This window comes from Rattus rattus, chromosome 1 (genome assembly GCF_011064425.1).
Source record: "Rattus rattus isolate New Zealand chromosome 1, Rrattus_CSIRO_v1, whole genome shotgun sequence".
Lineage (NCBI taxonomy): Eukaryota > Metazoa > Chordata > Mammalia > Rodentia > Muridae > Rattus > Rattus rattus.
The window spans coordinates 21,525,502-21,550,688 of NC_046154.1; the positions used below are offsets into that span (position 1 = coordinate 21,525,502).

General features: G+C 53.8%; 1 protein-coding gene across 4 annotated transcripts in view; it reads left to right on the plus strand.

Moving 5' to 3' along the window:
• The window catches only part of Ephb2 (EPH receptor B2), a 181,957-nt gene that overhangs the window by 132,358 nt on the left and 24,412 nt on the right, over window positions 1-25,187 (plus strand). For all 4 annotated transcript variants that reach the window (XM_032895942.1, XM_032895949.1, XM_032895957.1 and 1 more), the window contains exons 4-6: window positions 7,272-7,427; window positions 9,150-9,485; window positions 19,356-19,480. In XM_032895942.1, the coding sequence (XP_032751833.1) occupies window positions 7,272-7,427; window positions 9,150-9,485; window positions 19,356-19,480 (617 nt within the window). The remainder of the gene's footprint in view (window positions 1-7,271; window positions 7,428-9,149; window positions 9,486-19,355; window positions 19,481-25,187) is intronic.

The following is a 25,187-nucleotide window of genomic DNA, read 5'->3' on the forward strand; positions in this document are numbered from 1 at the left end:
AACTCTTCCGGCAAATTCCTTTCCAAGACAGTCAGGGGAGCCGCTGTTTTGCAGACCCCAGAACCTAATCCCTTTTCCCTCTACCAAATCAGATAGAGAAGCTGGCTAAAAGAAGACATGACAGCCCAAACTGGTGTCCCGTATCTGGGCCGCATTGTCTCAGTGTCCTCATTGAGGTAGATGCCTGCAGCCTAGCCCACACTTCTAAGGACAGGGACAGTGTCTGCTGCCCTGTAGGTTTCCTACAGCCAGCAAGAGGCCAGTGAGTTGCAAATGGGTGGTCACCGATCCTAAACCTGATGTCACAAACCAGCAACACTATTCCAGGAAAACGTCTAGGCACAAAATTACACAGAACGCCGCCATGTCGAATGCCCTTCAGGGGATATATGCAAGGTGCGTGTGAACACGAATGAGTGTCGTGTTCAGACTTGGGTCTCGGGATCTCGCTGCCTTTATGCAAATATTCTACAGTCTGAACTCTGAAACACACCAAGTGTTTCTGGCAAGAGTGCTCCTGCTCCCATCATGGCGGCGAGCACCGTTTTGTACGCTCCACGTGCCCAACACCGTTTCAAGGGCTGCACTACGAGTTCATTTAATCTCCCCCCAAACAGATTCAAAGTCCGCATCGTCCTTATCCTCACTGCTCCCTCTCGAAACTAAGGCCCAAAGAGGTGAGGTAATACGCCTGAGGTCACACAGTTAACAAGGGGTTGGACCAGACCAGCACCAACTTGACAGTCCATGCCCCAATTCAAACTCATCAGAGCTCCGCTCAGGGAGGGGAGGCCTTCTCCAATGCCACCTAGAGCCTTCTATGCAAGGCACCCCCAGAATGAAGCTCCTTCCAAGCACCCCTCCCCCACCCCACCCAGGACATTAGGCCTGACTAAACATTTGATTCCAAATGACATCAGTCATCTTTGGGACTAAACCAGCATCCCCCTGAAGAAGGGGCAGAAGCAGCAGACCAGCCACCAAGGATCACTTGGTGCCAATTAGCAGACCCACCATGCCAGGCCCAGATGGAGCCCTGCCTCCACCGGCTTGGGCCTTACTTGGTCAATTATCACCTATCCCCGGAGCCCAGGGGGCAGGCGGGGAGAAAATCTGTTTCTTTGCAATCCCCCTCCTGTCTCCGGCTGCCTGCCATCCGCTCGCCTGGCCAAGCACTCTGGGCATCTGCAGAGGGCAGGAGCAGACTGGCTACCTGGACTGATCTCCTGGGCTGGAGGGCAGAGCTCTGCCTCTGTCCTGCTGGGTGACTTTCCTCAATAAGATAGTCTCCAACCCTGGCACTTGACACCTGGCCTTGTGATGGTTTCCATGACTGCTGGCATTTGGACACAAGGATTCAGAATTACTCAAAGGAGAAGTGTAACTCTGCCATTTTCTAGCTGTGGGAGCTTAAGGCGTCCAGTCACCCCTTTGAGTCTCAGTTTCTTTGTATTTTGTTTAAAAAAAAAAAAAATCAAGGTTTCTCTATGTAGCCCTGGCTGTCCTGGAACTCACACTGTAGACCAGGCTAGCCTAGAACAAAGGAATTTGCATGCCTCTGCCTCCTTAGTGCTGGGATTAAAGGCATGAGCCACCACTGCCCAGCTCCTTTTCTTTTCCGTGTGTGCGCGTGTGCATGTGTGCGTGTGTGTGGGGGTGTTCCTGCCAAGACGTACTTGTAGGGAGGTCAGAGGACAACCTCTGGGGTTGGGTTTATCCTTCCACCCTGTAGGTCCCAGGGATCAACATGGTTGTTAGGTGTTTTACCCACTAAGCCATTTGCCACCGCCCACCCCCAGTTTCCTTTTCTATAAAATCCAAATGATAAATTTACCAACACTAGTGCACAATGACATGAATCAAGTGAAAGAATCCAGGCCACACCAGTCTGAGCACTGGCCCAGCCCAGGGAAGGCTCTGGAAAGTGCCAGTTCTGCTGTTACAGCTTGCTGGGGGCTTTGAGTCTCGAGTCACAAAGAACAGGCCCCAAGTTCAGGCACTCCGTGAACATCCTTCCATCTGACCCTGGGAGCTGCTCATCCTTCTGTTGGAATCCACTAGCACACCTACTATGTGCTGGGTGCTGAGGTTCAGCCCTACTCCATCCACCACTCACCAGTAGACCACGCCATCTCACCCAGTGGGACTGGCCCTGGTTTGTACCTGAGAGCTTAGAAGAGCCAGCCTCGAACACCTCTAACAGCACAGTGGCCCTGACCTCAGGCCGGTCACATGGAATTGGCTCTCGAGGAAACACACACAATACAGGAACACAAATGTCAGCCCAGCTTTTTCATGTGCAAGCCAGCTGGTTGGCTTAGCAACCACCGTTGGAGGTAGAACAGGTCTGTGTTGGGTGAAGGTCTGAGCTGGGGGCTAGGCAGAGACAGAGGGAGGGGGGACGGGAGATGCCCTCAGGAGAAAGGAGCAGGTTGTGCAACCAAATTACCAAAGGACCTGTGATTGGATGAGAGGTAGCCAGCAGAGCTAGAGAGGTGTCTGATGGGAGCAGGAGCCGAGATGTGGCTCCGTTGGTAGAATGTTTGCCAAGCACACGCCACGCAGCACCGAATAAATCAGGTGTGGTGGCATAATCCTATCACTCAGGAGGTGGGTGCAGGAGGATTAGAAGTTCAAGGTCATCTTCGGCCGCTCAGTGAGTTCCAAGCCTGAGCTACAGAAGAAACTCAAAGTGTCCAGTGAGACCGGGAACCCTCCCGGCTGGCCTCAGACTTTGAGTCACCCACTCAAGATTTTGAATTTGAGAACTAGAAAGAAACCTGGTCGCCTTGGCAGACAGGTTCAAAAGACGGCGAGTGGCAGGCATGAGTCCATCTGCGCATTGAAGTGGTCTGATGGTGGTGGCCTGGCAAACACACACACACACACACACACACACACACACACACACACACACACACACACACACAGAGGACCTGCAAGCCTCCGGGCTGCTTTCTAATGCTGGCACAAGCTGAAGGGAAGCAGAGTCCAAGGCAGGAGCCAGCACTGTTTTGGCATTTTAACAGTAGTCTAGCCAGCCTTTCTAAGGCGGTAACCTTTGAGTAGATTAGACGGACACCAGGCAGGGGGTACAGCTTAGCAGATGCCTGGAAGTAAAGCCACTGGCAGGAACCACTGGCAGGAGCCCTGTGGAGGCTGGGATGGTAGGAAATTGCCAGGAGACACTTGGAGTTGACCCCCTGGGCCTCGTGGATCTATTCTGAGTTAACAGTGTTTAGCCCACTGAGCTAGTGTCCAGTGGGTGGATTCCTGCGTTAACAGTGGAGGGCTGGCAGGGACAAAAGTTGGGCAGGGAGGTCCCTGGGCACTGGGCACTGGGCACATTGAGATGCTTGCTTTGTCTGCACCCAGGCCTCCTCTTCCTAAGCTGTTACATGTGACGTGTAAGGTTTGGCGAATAGGGGCCAGCCCAGACTCTCTTATGGGTTCAGGAGAAGAAGAGGGAACTAAGTCTTAAGAGCTTTGTCTCCTTTTCCCTGGGCCTCAGTTTGCCCAAATGCCAAGAGAAGTCTTGAGCTGGTGTTCTTCCCAATGCTAGGTTCATTCATCCCAGTGACTGGCAAGACCTCTAGGATGAACAGCCCAGCTGGGCACATGGATTGGTAAGAAACCCATTAAGACAGACGCTCAGGAAGACATCCTGGAGTAGGTGCCATTGACCCGATGACCAAGGGAGGGCAGTCCAGGTAGCAAGGGCAGGAAGTATGGTGTGGGCACCATACATCAGGGAGGAGAGAGGGGTGGGTATCAAGGCAGGAGCAATGGGTAGGACCCTCGGGGTCCCAAAGAGCTCGGGCTCCCCAGGGTGGCATTTGAGATAGCAGCTGCACAGGTAGGCATGGAGCACACACCTCTGAATTTACCTGCCCGGAAAGGGCGCACGGAGGGGTTTTAGTGCATTCCTAGGGCTGTGCAAACACTAACACAGTCAATTTCAGAATGTTCTCATGGCCCCCAAAGTAAGCCTGTTATCCATTAGCAATCATTTCCCATTCTCCCCCGTCCCCTGCCCTTAGCAGCCACACATCGACTTCCTGTCTCTTCAGATGTGTCTCTCCTGCGCCCGCGTCCTATAAATGGAATCCTACTTTTGTGACCGGCTTCTTTGAGAGAGTACAATGTTTTCGAGGTTCCCCAGTGGGAGCGCGTACCCCGGGCTTCATTTCCTTTTTTGCAGCCAAATAATATTCCATTGTCTGCCTCTGTGCCTCTTTTCAGTTACAGAACAACTTGTATTTTAGAAAGCTGGCTGGGGAGGTTGGGCAGGAGGAAGCCAGATGGCCCTGCGAGGCCAAGGAGTGGTGGGAAGAGCTTTCTAGATGCCTGCAGGGGTGGGAGCCAGCCAAGAAGAGGCAGGCATGGGACCCTGCTGTGGAGGGAAGACCTGGTAATTGTGTGGCTACAGGGGGTGGGAGGAGAGGAGGTGCAGGCAGGGAAGGGGCGGGAGTCTTGGGGACTGGGTGGAGGGTGAATCGACCTCCCAGGCTGAAGAGGAGCAGGTTTGAGGACGTTTGGGAACTGAAGGTAGCCGACGGAGAGGTGACTGGGGAACCGGCTAGGGTCAGGGTGGCCCAGGACATACTAACCCAACATAGCAGCTGGGAAGATGGTCCAGATGGAGGGCTGGCATGGCGCAGAGGGGAGAGAGCAGCCACCTGCCAGGCAGCTGGGAGCTGGCCAGCAGATGGAGCAGGCTCTGCCAGTTGTACATGCTTGGATGAGGTGCCAGGAGGAGTCCTTTGCCATTGGTAGGATTGTCCTAGACCCTCCCATAAGCCCCCAAGTTCCCCTGTGCAGAGAAGGACACCAACTCCGAGAGGCTAACCCTGGGCCAGTGCCCGTCCGCAGCCGCTATGGCTGGATGACCTCAGATCCCTGGGCCATGCCAAGATGGTAGCCCTATCTTGGTCCACAGCCGTGACGCTGCTGACTGAGGAGGAGTCCGGTCCACAAAGCCAGAACGGCGGAGATGCCCAAAGTAGCAACTGTTGATCCATCTGCTCTCCGCTAAGACTTGGGGGCTGTGGGTGAAAAAGGAATTCACTCTGGAGTCTTAAGGCAGGGTGGGAACAGACGAGGCCTCCAAACCAGGTAACCTGAGACTGACCCCAGCTCTGCTGCGAAAGCCTGGTCCTGAGACAGCGGCGTTCTCTCTTCTCCGAGCTCTCCCTCCCTGTCTGGATGCAGAAGAGGCAAAGTGACTGCTAGCTCAGGCTCAGTACATTTCCAGAGATCGGAACGGCCAAATTCTAGGACAGAGCCACCTCTCCAGGGGACTCAGAACTGCTGTTATGCATGTTGGTCAGGAGCACCCACACACACCCTCCACACCTCCCCCACCCCACACCCCCACACCCCTACCCCACACCCCCACACCCCTACCCCATCTCTACCATGGGATTGTGCTGTCCCTGAAGTTGTTGGAACCTGGTTGTGATGAAGTCCTTTTAACCCTATAGGGCCTGGCTGGGGTGGCATGAGTCACGGTGGCCACTGACTGACTTAGTTACCAACTTTGCCCACCTGTGTCCTGGAAGCAAGCGGGAGAGGCAGGCCTGAGAGGGGCCGTTTTCTGACGCTCACAGGGAGTCGTGCTTGCCTTGGTACTGAGCAGAACCCCTCCTCCGCCCTGTATCACGAGAGCCTTGTTCCCTGTAACTACATAGCCATGTTGTGTGGTCGGAAATTTTTTTTAACCAGTAAGGACACTGCAGCTCAGAGAGGTCAGCTAACGCATCCAAGGTCATTCGGCAACTTGGTTTTGAGCAGGTAACGGAGTGTCTGTGCCGAGATTGTTCCAGCCCCTTTGTTTTGTACAGGAGGGAGCCAGCAGATCCCTCTCATCGGCACTCGATGCTGTTTCACAGACACGGAAGTGGGGTAGGTCACATTGCGCATCCAGGTGGATATGGATTCAGGGGGCGGCCTGCTCCCTAAACCATGTTCACCGCCATCCAGCTTCATATATTCCCTAAAGCTCTCTGCCCACTGATGCATTTATGCAGCACTTGCTGAATACCAGCCTCTAGGCTGGGCAGATAGGGCAAGCAACAGTCAGTGAGGTGCGGCTTCAGTTCTGGGGCAGCTAAGAAAATGTCCAGGAAACCCTGTACGTTCATAGGTAATAATGGTAGACGTGTAAAGAGAGCTCTTTGAATTTGGGCTTTGTTTCAAGGCCCAGGAAAGGCAGGATCTCTAACCTGGAGGCTCAGCCAGGAGAAGATGTGTCGCTAAGACTAGGACTTGAAAGGTAAACACCAGGGCCGGAAAGGTGAATTAGGACGGTTTGTGTTAGCTGTTTATATACAAGGAAATGGATGTTCAGAGATGCAGTCACTTGCTAAATGTCACACAGCACCTAGGTAAACTTGCAGCATTTCATCTCAGAGAGCTTTTCCTCTGAAATTCTTTTCCCTTCAACTCCTCACATAGGTAGTGGCTGAGAGGGGCAGGGCCCAACCACCAACCTCTGGATTATCTTCCCAGGCCAGCAAAACAGGTAGATGGATTTGAACCCATCCACAGTCTCATGGCTGCCTGCAGTAGAACCTAACCCATGCATGCCCTGGCTGCAAGGCCGCTTGCTCATCCAGAGCGGGAGAACTCAGCCAGGTGCTGCCCGAGTGCAGACACTGCCCCCTCAGGCTGAACCTGGTACTGCAAGCCCCCTCTTTTTTTTTTTTTTCTTTCCTTTCTTTTTTCTATTTTCTTTCTTTTCTTTCTTTCTTTCTTTTTTTTACACACTGACTAAACTTTTCGAGGTGCATAGCCTGGTAGGGGCATGTGTCTGGCATTACATGGGCATGGACAGAATGCTCACCTCAGACCCAGATCTCTGATTCCAGCCATTTCCTCAGCGTGTACTGGGTCACTCACAGTGTGGACTGACTGCCCAGCTCCTGGTCTATAGCAAACCATGTCTGTGATCTAGAGCCCAATTACCTAGTTACAGGCTAGTTCGCAGCTAACCAGATTAGGAATCCAGACTCTATGAAGCCCCTCCAGGCTGAGGCACAGGTGGGCCAGGACAATGAAGGGACATTTCTGAGGGTGCTGAACCAGCGGGGAACTTCAGGGACAAAATAAACAGGTCTTCTAGGAACCCTAGGTCAGAGCCAGGCTGCCAAGCTGGACCTGAGACCCCAGAACTTCGGGTCTCCTGGATCACGGCTGGGGGTGTCTCCTCGAACTACGGCTTCTTTGTCTTGCCTGAACTCCTTGGTGACCCTCCCTGTGTTCTTTCCCAGGTTGTCCATCAGGAACCTTCAAGGCCAACCAAGGGGATGAAGCCTGCACCCACTGTCCCATCAACAGCCGTACCACCTCTGAGGGTGCCACCAACTGTGTGTGCCGTAACGGCTACTACAGGGCCGACCTGGACCCCTTAGACATGCCTTGCACAAGTACGTCTTCTCCTGCCCCCAGTCTACCCACAGCAAGGGGAATGGCCACAGAGCAGTCGAACGCCTTGGGGAGGGAACAGAACGTTGGTTCTGGGTTGGCATGCGGCCTGCGCTCCCCTGCACTCAGTCCTGTGGAGGTAAAGTTAAGGTCTCGACTCACACAGGCATGAAGAAGCTTGGCAGAAGAGCCCAGTGACGCCTACAAGAGACTGCTCAGTGGCCGAGCCAGGCAGTGTTCTGTCCCCTACTTTAGTCAGGAATAGCATCCCCAGAGCTGATCCCAGTGACTTAGACCCGTTCTGTCATGTTAAAGGGGCTCAAAGGGTTCAGAAAGGTGACTTCATGATGGCCTCTAAGGCATGCACCTTTCCCCTTAAGGTCACCTCTCATACTGACACTGAAGCTCCACCAATTCTCCCCCTCCCTCCCCCACCTCTCTCTCAGCAGCAAAAAGGAGGAAATAGTCATGATGTAGCCATCTATCTCCACGTATAACTCTAGAGGTCTTGGGGGGATGACTCAGTGGGTAAGGACACTTGTTCTACAACATAAAGGCCTGGGTTCAAATCCCTAGCACCCATGTAAAAGGCCAGACACTGGGATGGAGGAGGTGGAGACTGGCTGACCCCAAGAGCTAGCTAACTAGCCTTGTAGAATAATGAGTCTCAGGTCAGGGTTGGGGATTTGGCTCAGTGGTAGAGTGCTTGCCTAGCAAGCGCAAGGCCCTGGGTTCGGTCCCCAGCTCCGAAAAAAAGAAAAAAAAAATGAGCCTCAGGTCAGTAGGAGACCCCGCCTCAAAGAGAGGCAGAGAATGATAGAGGAAGATATTTGATCCCTTGCTCTGACCTCCACATGTGCATAAAACACACCCACCCAGTCACATGCATGTACACACCCACCCAGTCACATGCTTGCAACACACCTACATGCTCGCATGCATGCACCCATATACACACTAACGTGCAGGCTCACACCCACACTCACATGCATGCACCACCCATCCCCTCACATGCATGTACTCATATATGCACTCACATGCATGCAACACACCTACACGTTCATATGCAACACATGCTCATACTTACGTGCATGCACCCACATACACACTCATGTGCACACACACCATACTCACATGCATGCACACACCACACTCAAATGCAACACAAACCCGTGCACACACATAAGAAACCCTACCCAACCACTTCTGCTCTTGGTCAGTGGCTGGCACTCAACCACAAAGGCTGGGAAGTGTCGTCTTTCAGACAGACATATCCCCTGGGCTTTGGTATAGATGGAAAAAAGTCAGCAAGATTAGCTCCTGAGTGAAGGGGCTAACCCCGAAAGCCCAGCGACCTGATGTCAATCAGCAGAACCCACATAAAGGCAGAAGGAAAGAAGCAACTTCACAAAGTTGTCCACTGATCGCTATTTACTGGAGCACATACACAACACACAGGGAGGAAAAGTGGAGGGAGGGAAACTGTTAGCATGTAGGTGTCATCCCAAACATGAAAACAGTTTCCAGGAACAAATACTGAAGAGGCTGGGACCCGGGGGAAAGCAAACACTGATACACAGCAAGATAACATATTCTAGAAGCTTCTTTGGGTGGATGGAAAGATTTAGAGGAAGCCTTTTAGGAGGCCAGGGCTGGGGGAGATACAGGGTACTAAATGGAGACAGTACCCACAGCCGCCACTGACCCTCCTATCCCCTCTCTAGCCATCCCCTCTGCGCCCCAGGCTGTGATCTCCAGTGTCAACGAGACGTCCCTCATGCTAGAGTGGACCCCGCCACGAGACTCGGGGGGCCGTGAGGACCTTGTTTATAACATCATCTGCAAGAGCTGTGGCTCAGGCCGGGGTGCCTGCACGCGCTGTGGGGACAATGTGCAGTACGCACCCCGCCAGCTAGGCCTGACCGAGCCACGCATCTACATCAGTGACCTGCTGGCACACACGCAGTACACCTTCGAGATCCAGGCCGTGAATGGTGTCACCGACCAGAGTCCCTTCTCACCTCAGTTCGCCTCTGTGAACATCACCACCAACCAAGCAGGTGAGCCCCACGGGAACACGGAGAGGGGAGTGACAGGGGTGTTGCCTGTGGCTTAACACTCTGAGGAGTTATTCACTTTGCTGAATAGTGAGTTATTTCCCCACAGGGCCACAAGCGACAGGAGAGAGGTAGGCCACACCTCAACTTGTTCTTCATGGGAAATGCATAGGGATCTTGGAGGCAGAGGTTCAGGTCAAGCCAGGAAGGCTTCCTGGAGGAGGTGGGCTGCTGTGACTTTAGTCTGTAGAACTAAGGGAACTCAGGAGAGAGACGGGGGATAGCTTAGGGAAGAAAGAGGAACTGCTCATTCCTGTGTTCCCTGCTGACAGCCAGAGAGGTCACAAACCAGAAAGAATGACTGAGACTAAGAGACTTCCGTGTTAGAATGTGACCCTGGGTCTGGTGATTATGGTTTTCTGTCAGAACATACGGCCCTGTCGTTCCATATGTTTGGGTGACTGTTTCTAAGATATCTGCCTGGGGCCCTGCAGCTCACTTACACGTATATTTGTGAGTTTGTATCTATCCAGTCCTGAGGGATGGAAGGGGCTTATATTTGACCGTGAATGTGGCTCTGCTGTCTGCTTTTATGTCTGAGAAGAAGTATGCCTTCTCGTGGGACCATGGGATATAATCGACTGAAGGTGTGAGTGGAGTGTATTAGTCAGCTACTGTAATGGTAATGCTAAGTAACAAATGTACCCCACATCCAACAGTTTCGAACAGTGAGCTACTTAATATAAGAACGTGGAGCTATCCTTAGATTGGGGATAGACTCGAGATTTAGAGAGCCTCAGAAGCTACAAGCTGTCGGCCAAGATACCCAACAACCCACAGGGGCTCAATGGAGAGTCCCTCTAGCTTGAGAAACTCAGCTGGAGCCCTGGCTACAGAAAAGGAAGTAGACAATGATTTTCAAGTAGGGGGAGGCAGAGAGGAAACTTCTGGAGCTCTCCTGGGGCTCTGGGGGCCTCTCCAGCATCTAGATGCCCAAGGTGAGGGAGAGCTGTTGCTAAGAGTGTCAGTGCTTAGCTGCAAAGGGTGGGGCTTGGGCTGCTGAGAAGGGCCCCTCCTGTCTAAAACTGGATGTGCTCTGAGAACAGGATGGAGGGGAGAGGCTTCTGGAAGGAGAGGGTAGGGGGCGTCCTCGGGAATGAGACAGAGAAGGAGGAGCTAGGAAATGACTCCATAGGTGAAGTGCTAACCGTATAGGCATGAGACTAAGTGAAGCTATACAAGCCTCTAATCCCAGTGCTGGAGAGACAGAGGCAGGAGGTTTCCTGGAGTTGACTGGCCAAGCGGTCCAGGCCAATGAGAGATCCTGTATCAGATGGACAGTGCCTAACAAATGATCTGAGGTTACCTTCTGACCTCCACACATGCGTTCACACGAATGCTCACATAAATGGAAGGATGAAGGAGTTGGAACAGAAGACCTAGTTTTCCATCCTAGGTTTGACGTTTGATTGCTTTGTCCTTAGTATAATGGTCAGCTACTACCGAGAGAGGGCTGTGTAACAAAACCACCTCAAAGCTCAGTAGACGGGGATAGCATTTGTGTTCTTCACTGTGGGACCGCATGTGGCAGGAGCCACACTTCACAGCAGCTCCCCGCCAGACCTCAGTAGTTACAGCAAGTCCACCCCTCAAGGCCCGCACTGATGGGGTGGGAGGTGTGTTCCCCCTGCAGAGAGTGAGCCCTGCCGTTCTGGGCAAAGAACTGAAGACTGACCCAGGAAGTCTTCCTCATTTGGGTCTCCGTTTCCTCCACCAGACTATGCACAACCCAGAGCAGGCCGGAGATTTTCAGAACACAGGCTCCCGGTCTGCATCCAGACCTACTGAGGGAGAGCCTCAGAGTGGGGTCCAAGGATTGTTTATCTTGCTGTCAGACAAATCTGAGAAACTTGAGTCCAACTGAGCCCAAGTCCCTTTGAGCCCTGGGCCTTACCCCATTTCTTACTTCTCTCTGTCCCAAGCCCTCTGAAGAGCACATCTTGCAGCCCAGCTAGGAGTTGGGCGCACACACACACACACACACACACACACACACACACACACACACCCCAGTAAGTAGGGCTGAGGCAGAGACCTGGGGGCCATCACAAGAAGTCCCGCTACCACCTGGGCATGGTGGCACCCACCTTTAATCCCAGCACTCTCAAGGCAGAGGCAGTCCGATCTCTGTGAGTTCAAGGCCAGCCTGGTCTACAAAGGGAGTCCAGGATAGTCCCTGTCTCAAAAAAAAAAAAAAAAATCCCATTACTCAATGGTCTCAGCTCTTTAAACCTGGGACTGCTGTCTAACTCCAGGAGCAAACAGTCCTGCCCGTAAGGGCTTACACTGTGGGTACAAGGTAAACTGTAGGCACAGAGCCTGTATCACACAGCTGCCTGAAATGAGACCCAAGAATGTCCCCAGTGCAGACCATGGCCTTCCTGGGGTGAGAGACTTCCTATAATGAGCATTTGAGCTGGGCTCCAAAGACTGAAGAGACAGGAGTGGGCAGAGAGGAAGCTGGCCCTAGGGAGAGAAGTGCAGGAGGTAGTGGACAGAGGGGGTTCTACTGGTCCTCCTGAGCCCTGGGCCATCCTGCCACAGGGCCTTTGCACATGTGGCTCTGTCCTGCCTGCAGACCCGAGCTCATCTCACTGACAATCCTGACGCAGACACCTCTCCCCAGGCCAGCACCAGGGCTTCGCATTCCTGGCGCTAAAATTTAGTTTTATGTCTCTGATGATTATGCATCTATCTGTCCGCCCCACCGTCGCCGCCCACATGAAGTGGTCTGCTTTTCCTCACGGCGGCGGCTGTCCCAGAACCCAGAAGGAGACACCCCACAGGGAGCAGTCCAGAAGCATTCACAGAAGGTTCAGGGAAGCGTGCAAGGACAGGGAGCTTGAGATGCTGGAGATTGCAGAAAAAAAGAAGGCATGGGGTTGGAGGGGGTGCCCCGTTCCAGACCGATGCATTCAGGGGTAGGTTTGGACAGACCCTAAAATTCAATTTATAAATGTCTAATTCACTGCCTTAAAAGGAAAAAGTCTTTCCTTTGGGCAAGCACTGGGCTCCGTTCACAGTCCCCTGGCACTCGCTGGGGCCAGAGCTGTCTTCTGACTTCATAAAGCCGTCACGCGCCTCCACCCACACTCTGCCTTTGCGGAGTGCCTTCTGCCCAGACAGACGCAAGTGGTACTCAGGGACTGAGGAGGGAGAACAGGCCAGGCTTGCAGGGCTTATACCAGGAGAAATGCCAAGCCACACGCCCAGGCTCACCAGCTGGGAGTGAAAGACCCTAGAACTGGGCCCAGCTCTCAGAGCCCTCAGCCTCTGCCACACGGCCATCCTGCCCCTTGACCCAACACACACAGAGACCAGAGGGTGAGGCACACAGCTCCTTGAAGAGGTGGCATCTATGTGGACATCCAAATGCCAAGCAGGACAGCTGGGTAGCCATGGAGGGGGAGGGGGAAACATCTCAGTCACGGGGAGCAGTCCTCAGGGTTGCCCAGAATCCTGGGGCTCCCTTCCAAGGCTGCGTCAGACACGCTCTAAACTCTTCAGCACCCCACCCCCAACCATCTTCACACCCACCAGGTTCCAGAGGTGATGAGAAAGGTCTGGACATGGGAATCAGGCGGGGAAACCAGGCTTTGACTGACTGACTGACTGACTGACTGACTGACTGACTGACTGACTGACTGGCTGGCTGGCTGGCTGACTGATTGACTGACTGACTGATGGATTGATTGATTTAGAGACAAGATCTTATACAGCCCAGGCTAGCCTTGGACTCAATATGTAGCTGAGGATAGCCTTGAACCTATGATCCTGGGATTACAGGTTGACACCATGCCTGCCTCAAATGTAGCCCTGCCAGTAGGTAGCCTTGGTCTACTAAATAAGGTCACGTCTGTTCGCTCCTTCCCATAGGCCTCCTTCCTCACAGAGCTATGGTGAGGAATTCAGCCAACGTCCCCGATGCCACCCAGGCTGCCTGGCATAGGCAGGTACTAAATACCCGGAGGTGCTCTGCATCCACTGTGACCGTGAAGTCCGTTGCATGAACCATGTGTTCAGTACATGCAGATGCTAGGTTTGGCCCTCAGCCGGGAGTCGCTCCCAGAGCTGAAGGGTCCTTTGGTAGTTTATAGATAAGAGCTATGAAATGACTTAGGGACTTGCCCACAGCCATCATGGCAGGAGGTCACAAGATCTGAATGTCACCAGGGCCAGGGGTGGCAGGACACCTGCAGACAAGAGTCCCTACCGTGGCCAGATAGGTGACTTCAACTTTTAAAGTCACGAGCGCTGAACAATAGATTGACCCACTGGGGGCAGGCCTTGTCCTCCCAGCCCAATTGGTCACATGGGAGAAAGGACATCAGTGCCAGGCCTGACTGACTTCCAAGTTTTCTGACCCGAGGTCCTAGCTGTAAGGGAGCCCTCGCTTGTTTGGCCTCAGTTTCCCTGCCTGTGAAATGGGCTTTTGCAGGGAAGATAAGCTAGAAAGATAAGCAATGGTATGGCATTACTATATGCCCGATCACTACAGGCTTAGCCAGTTCCAGCTGCACATAGTAGGACCTCGCAGTTTTGAGGCTACGCAGATCTCTGCAAACTAAGCAGGGCATATACCTTGCCCCTGGAGCTGCAGGATCTTCGAGGTTTTCTCTTTATTCTTACATGGAACCTAGGACCCTGTGTAAGCTGTGTTTGTAGCTCTTCCCTTTTTATTTCGAAGTGGGGCCTCACTAAGTTGCCCAGGCTGGCCTTAAATGTACTCATTAGCCTCAGGGAACCTTGAACTTGAGATCTTCCTGCCTCAGCTTCCTGAGCGGCTGAGATTATAGCCCCTGGACCACCAGGCCTGGCTTCTGGCCCTTGTGTATTGAGACAGTGTGCTGGGTCTGGGTCTGGGTCTGGGTCTGGGTCTGGGTCTGGGTCTGGGTCTTCCAGGGATGTCTTGTTTTTCTTCAGCTTCCAGCCACCCTGAGTCACTGAAAGCCCTTCAAGGGCTTGCCCAGAACTTCATTTATCCACAGGATGCCTGCCCAGCTTTTCAGCCTTCCAAACTCTAGGGTGCCCACTGGGAATGCCCTACACCTTTAAGTTCGGTCTCCATGTGGGTAACACAGGAAAGTCTCCCATCTCAAGGGTCTTTTTGCCACATGAGGGGGTCATAGACCGCAGGATGGGAGTGTAGATGTCTTCTGCTAATCATAACACCTAATTGGGTCATAGTGAAATGGCTTACATCACAGGGACCCTGCTTTATCTCAGGCACATCTCTTGCTACATAAAGGGAAACTGAGGCCCAGAGAGAGTGGCTTCTCTGGATCCCACGAGGGTCCTTAGCAGAGCAGGTCCCAGGCACCCTGCCCAGGTCTGTGTCCATGATACCATGCCACGTGGCTCCCTCTCCGAAAGACTTTGAACTCTCTCTCCAAAGCCTTTCTTATCCCCGGGGCTCCTCTGATCCTCATGCCCTGCTGGGTCTGGGCACACAATGCCTTCTGCTCTGGAACTGGTATGAACTTGTCTTCACCCTCTTCTCTCCCTGGGAGGCTGAGAGGATCAGAGAGCTCCGAGCAGGGGCCTGGGGAAAGAGGCGAGAAGGGAAGAGAGGGCGAGGGAGACCACGCATCCTACGCTCTGATCCTCTGGAGCCGGGGAGGCGTTGCTAACCGGAGGTGCCATTGAAGATGGGCTCGCCGCGTGATACAGGAGGGACGCAGGACAGGTGGAAGCAACATGCTACCAGTTTGCAAGTCTCTGGGCAGCCTATGGCTTCGTTGGTCCTGTTGGAGCTGTGCTTATGTGCCCGGAGCATGGGCAACTCTGGGTACTGTGAAGGCTCCACTCCTTATCTGGAGTTGTCAGCTGTCAGTCGGACTGCAGTGGCCCCAGCTGCCATGTGTCTCTACACCTCCAGTACAGTGGTTCCCAGCCTGTGGGGTTGTGATATGCCTTTGGGTTCAAACAACCCTTTCACATGGGTCACTTAAGATTCATAGCAGTAGCAAAACTGAAGTAATTTTATGGTTGGGAGGGTCACCACAAGATGAGGAACCATATTAAAGGGTCTCATCATTAGGAAGGTTGAGAACCGCTGCTCTAGCAAGGTGTCCTGGATACAAAGTCCTCACAGACACAGGGAACTGAGGCAGCAGACAGATAGACACACACACACACACACACACACACACACACACACACACACACACAGAGGGGTCTTTTCAGGTGATGTTTGCCTATATCCTGATTGCCAAAGGAAGTCACATAGCCAGGCCTAGAACCAGACACAGGAAACCTGAAAATCAATAGGACAGAAAGGTATAGTTATAGAGGGACGGTTGATATGAAAAGCCACATGGTCTTTCTCTGAGCCGTAAATAATATTGGAAAGTAGGGAACACGGAGTCACCAGGGGACCAGACTCCTCGATACATCTTTTAAACCTTATGGGCCAAACTAGAGGTAGGGGACAAGAAGTTTCCCAGCAGAGAAACAGGAGCCAGGACCCTTGCGGGTAGAAGGGGACCTCAGTATATTTGGGAACATAAAGGGGCAGAAGAGACAGCGCCTGGGAGAGAGGGTATGGTGAAAAGGGAGATACCAGGCAGGGCCTCCATGGCAAAGTCGGGCATCTGTGGAGCCCTCCATGGGAGCAAGGGTAGCAGATGGGTCTGCAAGGCCATCAGGCCTGGGCCTGGGGTGAGCCTCAGACAGCCCAGTGTGTGACTGTCTCTCCCCATGGTGCCTTAGCTCACTGCTTCTTTTTAACCGGGAATGAATGGCTGAATGATTCTTCCTTCATCCTCAGCACACAGGGAGTGAGGTGTGGCCGCCTGCCTCTCTGACCTATGCTGGCATCTAGGACTCAAAGCCGTTCCCTCATTTAGCCTGTGGGAAGCACCTTGTACACCTCATCCACCCTCAGAAGTCCCTCATCCAGCTCCTGCATAACTTAGGGAAGAAACATAACTCACAGGGAGAATTCAGCGGGCCTAAGCCCCTGCCAGGTACTCTCCCCACTCTCCCCAGGACTTGCTGGAGGCTGGCAGGCCCCCTGGCCACCTGCTGCAGGAGAGTAGGCTGGACAGCTTCCCCCCACCTCCACAAGCCACAGGCCTCTTCTGTGCTCTGCCCCCTGGGGCTCCATCTCCTGGCAAGGGTCACAGGGCACCGCTGACCCCATAGCCTCCTGGCGTGCCCGTCTGATAATTGAAAATACCAGAATTCCCAGATGTCCAACTTCCAGGGTAACCTGACCCAGCGTGGGCGCGGCAGCAGGAGGGGCCCGGATAGCTTCTAGCCTGTGCCTTTTCTCACCACTAATCTCTGGATTCCGAGAGAGGGGCCAGCTCCCTGGCCTGCCTTGATCATCTTCCTGGCAGATGCCGCCTCCTCACCACGCCTAGGTCACGGGGCTTAGGGGCTCAGAGCCCAGGATCTGCCTGAAACCCAAGCCTGCTACAGCCCAGACCCCCTCAAGCCCATGGGACCTGCCATGCCTGGAGGGGGGCGGATTGGCTTCGAGACTACAGTCTGGAGCATAGGGCGTCCTTACACACCCTCTGCAGTTCCCCTGGTCTGACGTTACCGCGCCAAGAAGGTTGGTTGGCCCTGAGTTTGCCTGGGTTTGAATCTTGGCTTCACTGCTTGCTGCACATGGCCTCAGCCAGGCTTCCTCATCCTTCCTGAGTCCACCCCCTCATCTGTAGAGCGGGTATTATAATGTCTAACTCACAGACGACAAGCGTGTTAACTGAGTAAGCTGATGTAAAGTGACCATGTGGGTGTCGGTAACCAGGACCTCCTCTGGGTGGGCATCGTGAGCCCACAGTCTCTGGGAAAGTGAGCTGAGGGACAGAGGAGCAGGCAGCCATCTTCTCCAGACTTTCTGTCAGGACAAGGACAGACTCCAAAGGCTGGGCCTACTTGCCTCGGCTGCACGGTCCTATTCTTCTCAAGAGCCCACCCGGTGGCTTCAGCTAGAGGGACTGTGGGCAGAGTCCTGCCCGTGCACAGTCCTTGAGGGGTAGAGTGGACCACATGCCTCACCAGGCTCAGCGGCTGTGGACCCACGCCCTACTATGTGACCTTGGACAAATCACTCCCCTTCTCTATGCTTGTTCCGTCTCCTAGCAACATCAGTTTCTCCTGGTAGTAGCTTTGGAGTCTGGATTCCCAGGCACCCCACACCTGAGACCTGCAGGGTGGGAAGGCAAGGTGGGGGGTCTCTCCAGGTCTCCCAGTTACGCTGGCACCAGCGAAAAGGGAGGCAAGCAACAGAACACTTTTAAACACTTTCCAGAAGCAGTAGCTGGGGCCCTGGCTCTGGGGGAGGTGTGGAGGGGGTTCTCTGGTTCCTGTTTACAGAGCCTAGTGTGATGCTGGCTGGGATTGGGGGCGGGGATGCCCACTGGGCAGAAAGAAACCCACTTCCTTCCATGAGTCTGTATGGCCCTGAATGGTCAGGTGGAGAAGCTTCTCCCTGGAGAGATGGTAGCACTCCCAAAAGCATGTCCCCATCATCCACTCAGCCTACACACACACACACACACACACACACACACACACACACACACACACACACACACACACACACCCCTTTCATAGGATATCCAATGACCCAGAGGTAAAAGACCTCACCCAGACCACAGGTCAGCAAGCCATGCAGGAATGAGCATAGAGTCCTTACTCGTACTCTGCCACACTGGCCTCTAGGCTGAGGGCTTTGGGGGACAAGGCAGAGTATTGGAGCTGCCGGACCACAAATACGCCAGCCTGCCCAGGGCACTGAGGACAGTCTGGTCCAGAGAGGTCAGCAGTTCACCTAAGGCCACACAGCCAGTTAACAGAAGACATAGGGCAGGCTGGGGGAGATGAGGCAGGGTGAAAATAATTAAGTCAGCTCCAGCGTCAGAAGCCCCTGAGCTCCCAAAGGACCAAGCGAGGCTGGTGCCCAGTACATCTGAAGCCCTGGGAAACCAGGAAGGAACTGGGAAAAAGAAGAGTTGGCCTCAGCGGTCAGGGATCTCTTTGTTGGCCCAGATGGGAAATCTGCCTACCACAGACCCGCTCAGGAGCCTGGAAAACGGTTAGGAGGCGCCTCCTCCATCCATGCCGTGGCTGCCCAGTCCCCCGTGGGACCACGAACCCTCAGGTCCAGAGAGGCATCCTGAAACCCAGGCCTGAACGGTCCCCTCTGGGAAGAGCAGAGCTCTGGAGACCGCTTACCCAGCCCCAACCCTCTGTGGGCCACTGGGACATACCACAGGGCAGTGTGCAGGGGGAAGGAAAAAAAAAAAACAAGCCGGAGTGAGCAGAGACAGGCAGCGGTGTGGGCTCAGCACCTGAGTCTCGTGATCTCAATTTCCACACATACAAAACAAGGAGACGGGATTAAATACTGTGCACTGGTCCTTCCGGCACTGGGAACAGCCCTCTTCATGGCTCTATCTTAGCCCGCTTGGGGAGAACAGAGGTTGCTGATGGGCTGGGGTTGGGAGATTGACTACTTACTTGGCGGGTAGACTTGGTTGAGGTAAAGTTCTTGGGGCACACACCCGACCGGTTCAACATGTATGACACAGTATCAGCGTGTTCACTGTACCTCACTCATCTAGTTCCACAACACTGTCACAAGCCCCCCAGAGAAACCCCAGGCCCCCACCACCATGGTCTGGCATTCCCTATTGGTCCTTCCTCTGGTCCCTGACCCCCACCAGCCTGCTTTCGTCCCCTGTCCTCACTGGCCCCACAGCTCTCCCCCTTCTAAGATTAAGTTGCACTTCCTCATGCCTGCTTTGACCCCTGACCTCCGACCTCTCTTGACCCCCTGACCTCTGACCTCTCTTGCAGCACCGTCGGCCGTGTCCATCATGCACCAGGTGAGCCGCACCGTGGACAGCATCACCCTGTCGTGGTCCCAGCCAGACCAGCCCAACGGTGTGATCCTGGACTATGAACTGCAGTACTATGAGAAGGTAGCTTCGCGCCCACTGGCTCTGCCTCTGCCTCCCCAAATGCCCCTCCCTCAGTCTAGGCCCGGTGTGCGCTCCCCCTGCCCCCCAGCCTCAGGGTCAGCCTGCTGGGCTCTCCACTGGCTCTACCAGCCCTGCTGTGAGATCTTGGGCAGGTGCCTTGCCCTCTCTGAGTCTCCGTGTTCTGGTCCAGGGGATCAGCTTCCTGTCTGAATGATATGCCACATTCAGACCTGTTACTATCAAGACCCCTTCAGCCTTGACTTCCAGAGACCTGAGTTTGAGATAAACCGTTTTTCAAAACAAAACAAAACTGAGCTTAGCATTTATAACTGGTCTTCACCTGTTGAAAGTGCCTACACTCACGTGGGGTGGGCGGCTCTGGGAAAGATGGACTTCTGTTCCAACTAAGGTGTCGGTGACTAACAGGAAGCCCACAGCTGAGGGGAGTCCACAGTGAGGGGGCAGTGAATGAAAGGGCTCTTCCTATAGACCGAGGGAAGAAAGCCAGACTTCCTCTAAGGCCCTCTGAGTCTGCTGTGGCCCCTCTCCACCTAGGCACCTCGGACTGCAGTGAGGGATCTTTCTCTGATCTTTTAGAACGGACCCCATTCAGAGACCTGTGGCTGGGAGCCACGCATGTAAGATGAACAGGCTATAGAACGTTCCCCTGTGGGTCTCCATCTCCACCTGGGTGGATGGCAGAGGAGACTGCCACTCCACGAGGAGGAAAAGGGGGCAGACAACAGCACCAGGCATGTCCCTGGTCCCCTGCAGAAGTGAATGTGTGCGCTTCCCTGCTCTCCTGCCCTGCCTCCTACAAGGTGGGCTAGCATTTCAGGGCAATACCACATGGGACCTGAGAACGTGAGCTCCACATAGTACAGGGCTCCAAGAGTGGACGTTAACAGTTGGCCTCCCGTAGCGATAAACACCACAGGCCCTGTAACCTGGACCTTGGACTTGGAACTCCTTTTCCTTTTACCCATAGAGACCACAAGGACCCCGGAGAAAGGTGCCGTAGAGCTTCTGTTCAAACTAAGTGCCAGCAAATGATTGGTAGGAAGCCCTTTGTTGGGGGTAAGCCCACAGTGAACAGGAAATGGATAGGGCGGTCATGCTGTTGGGGCTCACAGAAGACAGCTGGAGACTGTGACAGCTAGGCCCTCGGAAGCCCCCTCTCTGAGACCCCACCTAGTCCTAGCACCCCATCAGCCTCTGGGTTAGATGAGATCTATTTGTCACCTACGAACCCGGCTTCATTCGAGTGCTCCTAATCTTGGGCTTTTTCCGTGTATCCTGGCGTCCTGTGTTGCAGGCTGTCAGGGGCCACCTCTCTCTCTGATCATCACCTTCTCCCCAGAGCTCTGAGCTGAAGCCTAAAGATAGCTTGTAGATGAGTTGAATGAAGGAATGGAGGATCCTTCCCCCACCCCCCACGTCACTGCTGTGCCCAGTTACATCAACCAGCTGTCTTTCCCAGAGAGGTCTGCACCCGACTCCTACCTCAGCCCTCAGCTTTCAACTTCTCCATCACACTCTTCCCACCCTGGTCTCTTATCCCTGCCTGTCCGCATCTTCAGGGAACCACAAAACACTGCCACTGCCACCACCACCACCACCACCACCGCCAGCAGCGAACATCTTCCCACAGACCCTGCCTCCTCTCTGGAAAGGCCGCACACTGGCAGCGGGGGCCCTGGTCTCCCCAGAGTGTGAATGATGAATGAGAGTATTGTGTGGATGGAACAGAGAGTGAGGGATAGAGCCTATGAATGAAACAAGAACCAGAGGCAGGAAGGCTGCTTGGGCCAGTCACTTCCTGCCCCTCACCACCCTGGCCAGCCCCAGTTCATACTTGAGTATTTCCGCACGAATGTCCTGGCTTTCTCCAAAAAGCCTTCCCATACTGCCAGGACCATGGTCAACGCTGATCCCTCTCTTGGCTCTGCCGATGGCACCCAGCCAAGGGTGAGAGGTTAGCGCTGCTGTGTCCCAGCACCTGGTACACAGTAGGTGCTCCATAAGTGCTTGTCGGGTGCGTCGAGGGAGTGGCTACTGAGTGTCTCTCCTGAAGGGCTTTGAAGGGGCTGCCAGGCTGGGTAGCTGAACCGAGAAGCATTTGACTGGCATGGACAGTGTCTCTGCTCTCTCCAGCAAGGACAGTTTAGCAACTGATTTTTTTTTTTTTAACAAAAGAACGAAAAGGGGAAAAAAACTAATTAAGAAGCTTTGAGATTAAATGAAACTGAAAGTATTTTTCCCCAAAGATCAAAGCGGAAATGAGGAATCCCTTTGTGGTCCTGACTGCGACCCATTTCCTACCGCAACAGCCAGGCCGGGGAGCCTGACAGAAGTGTCAGCTGGGGTGGCACCGCTCTGCTTTCCTTGGGACCGGCTGGCTCCACAATAGCTAAGCGGCCACCTGGTCCACTTCTCACAGTCCCCAATGTGTGCAGGGGACAGCACACCATCACCACAACCATCCTTGGAATGGTACTCCCAGGCACTGAGGGGAGGAGATACTGAGGCACAGAAAGACGCAGGACCTGTCAGCACTCTATGCTGAGCGTCTGAGAAAGGATCCACCCTAGATCTTTCTTTCTCGAGTTCTCTGGTGCTCCTGCCTCCCAGCTTTCTCCCTCCGTTATTTCGGAGATGACCAGTGACGTGTAGCTAGGACCGGGCCCCTGTTCAGTTAGCCCCTTCTGCTCAGAGTCTGAGTGTACATGCCATCAAAGGACAGCCACTGGGTCATACGACTTTCACTGCCACCAGCTGATGCTGGCTGCAGAGGACTTTGCCATCTGGGAAGAACAAAGGCTCAGACACTAACAGCCATGTGAGGTACTCACCACAGAAGGGCCGACTGAGGACTAGGGGGTGGGAGGTAACTAAGCACGGGTGAGAGGGGGAGGCCTGTAACCGGGACATCTGAGCTGAGGTTTGAAAGCTGTGAGAAGTTTACAGAGGGGTGTGTGGTGAAGGCAGCCATTCAGGCAGCGGGCGCAGCAGGCTCAAAGGCCCTGGGGCAGAGCCGAGCAGCTGCATTTGAAGAACAGAGAAATGATCTCGGATCTCAATAAGAACAACACGCAGGAGAGAGCGAGCGCGCCACAGGGGAGCCGTTGGAGAGGGAGGCTGGCTGGGGTGTGTCCTGCCTTCCAGGCCTGGTGAGTCTGGATTTGATTTAGGGTCTGATAGAAGGTTCTGGAATGCTGGGATCTGACTCCAGTTGTGTTAAAGATCCATGCAGCGTACTAGAAAGTAGACTCGGGGGAGGGGGAGCCCAGAGACACATGGGAGTGAGAAATGACAGGGTGCTTGAGTTGGGGGAAGGTCGGCAGCAGAGGTAGTGAGAGATGACAGGGTTGATGCCTAGGACATGGCAGGATGACCCTGGGGATGGGACTAGTTCCAGAGGCAGGGGACTTACAAGAGTAGCAAAGCGTTTGCCAAGCAGGATGAGGATATACCCGGAACATGTGCTAAGGGCCAGTGGAAGCAGAGGCTGCAGCCTACGGCCATTCAGAACCCAAGGAGAGAGAGAGCCAGTAACTGATGGCGGTGTCAGGGAACCAAGATCAACTTCCGTTCTGATGCCTCAGCCTTCCAGAGTCACCTGAGAAGGTCAGCCAGGTTGCAATGATAAGATGTCTATCTGGCACGCCATGATTGCCTCTTACTGGCATCTAAGATCTGCCCTGTACCCACAATTTATCCCTTTCTGGGATGTTTCAGAAATTTCTAGAACAGACAGTGGTCCTTCTCCAGCACAGGGCCACTCCCACCTTCTCTCCTCCTTTCTTGCTTCTCCAGAAAGACCCTTTAGGAATGGCAGTAGCTCTCAGGTCTCCTTGGCTTGGCCTTTCCCCAGATGGACCGGGACCTGCTGCCTTCCCTGTGCTTGAACTGACAGCCACTGCCTGAGGCGCTGGATAAATGGCAGCAGGCTCGCAGCAGACTGGCCATTCCCATCCATCCAGGGTCCCTGGGGAGGTGGCCTCCTTTATCAGCTTCCCAGAGCCCATGGGTTCATGTTCTCCACAGCTGGGAGCAGAGACACCAGGCTCTGCAGGCACCCTGACATCTGTGTCAATGTCAGTTCCACGGAAATGTCCAGTCAGCAGCTGAGAGAGGCAAGCGTTTCAGACAGGGGACAAGGACTGGAGATAGCGTGAACTGTAGGGTCCAGCTGTGTTTGGTAAAACCTGAGCAGAGACGCCTGAGCGCCCGCTCACCTCAGCCGTCCTTCTCCTGTCTTTGAACAACGGCAAAGACTACTCTCTCTAACCATGACAATGACCATGAGAGCTGGTATCTATGGAGTCACCGTGCATAGTGACAGCATTTGTGTGCTAAAATCTCTAGCACACAATTCGATGGAATCTTCCAGATCACGTGGGGTGGCGCCCACAGCCATTACCTTCCTTTGAAGATGAGAGGGTCAAGGCTACAAACCAGCCTTGGTAGTGCCCACCTGGAATCCCGGCACTCTGGAGGCAGAGCGATCTGGGGTTCAAGGCCACATTCTCAGTTACACAGTGAGGCCAGCCTGGGCTCTGTGAGTCGGGCTCAACAAAATTAAAAGGAAGGAGAGATAGAAAGAAGAAGGAGGGGGGTTGGGGATTTAGCTCAGTGGTAGAGCGCTTGCCTAGCAAGCGCAAGGCCCTGGGTTCGGTCCCCAGCTCCGAATAAAAAAAAAAAAAAAGAAGAAGGAGGGAAGGAAAGAGGGAAGGAGGGAAGGGAGAAGCAGGCAGGCTAGGGCCTGATTCTGTCTCTTCCTACTGGCCCTGGTAGTTGTCCCTGCATTTCTTCTGTGACCCTGTGAAACCCAGCCCAATGGTATTCCAGAGAGAAACCACTAGAGCAATACAGTCTGCCTGGCATCCCAGTGAGCCATGCACTGCCTGATTGAATTCTAGAGCTTTCACTTTGGCATTTATTGCTCTGTTTTCTGGGATGGCACACTGAGCCACGAGAAAGTAGAAGGGGCCATCCTTAGGACACACCCCAACTCAGTGGTAGAGAAACTCGGTATTTAAAACAGCATCTGGTCCTATCTCCATCCTGTGCCTGGCTTTAGGGAAATGATCTGCTTGGATTGGCTCCTCACTTCCCCAGGGCACCTGTGACACCAGGGTTTCCACTTGTGTCCTCATATATAGAAACTCAAACCCCAAGTGTCCCAGGGTGGCACCAGCCCAGAGTGTGGACGCCAACGTTTGTGCTGGAGCAGATATTGTGTTGCACAGCGGCACCTACTGGTCAATCTTGGAATTACATCCTAGCTTGGTCCTGTGAGTCACTAAGGAGCGCCTGTGTGCTGAGACAGTGTGTGGTCCTTGCCCTTAGGAAACCCCATCCTCAGAGAAGATGGATGTATGCATTAGAACAATAGAAAAGGTTTTGCACCTTCAAATCCTGGCTGGAATACCCAAAAGGTCCCTGTCGGAGTCAGCATTTGTGCTAAACTTTGGGTGATGAGCAGGGAGCTGCCAGACAGAAGAAGAAAGGACACTTGAGACTTGGGGATCCTGGCCAAGAGCCTGGTATCCAGGAAAATGCAGGTCACCCGATAAAAGACAGTAGGAGGCATATGTCTCTGTGATAGAGCATTCCCCTAGCATGCCTGAGGCCCTGAGCCCCATCCACAGACATGAATAAAGCATGGGGCCCCAGATTAAATTTGAATGAAGAAAATTTCAAT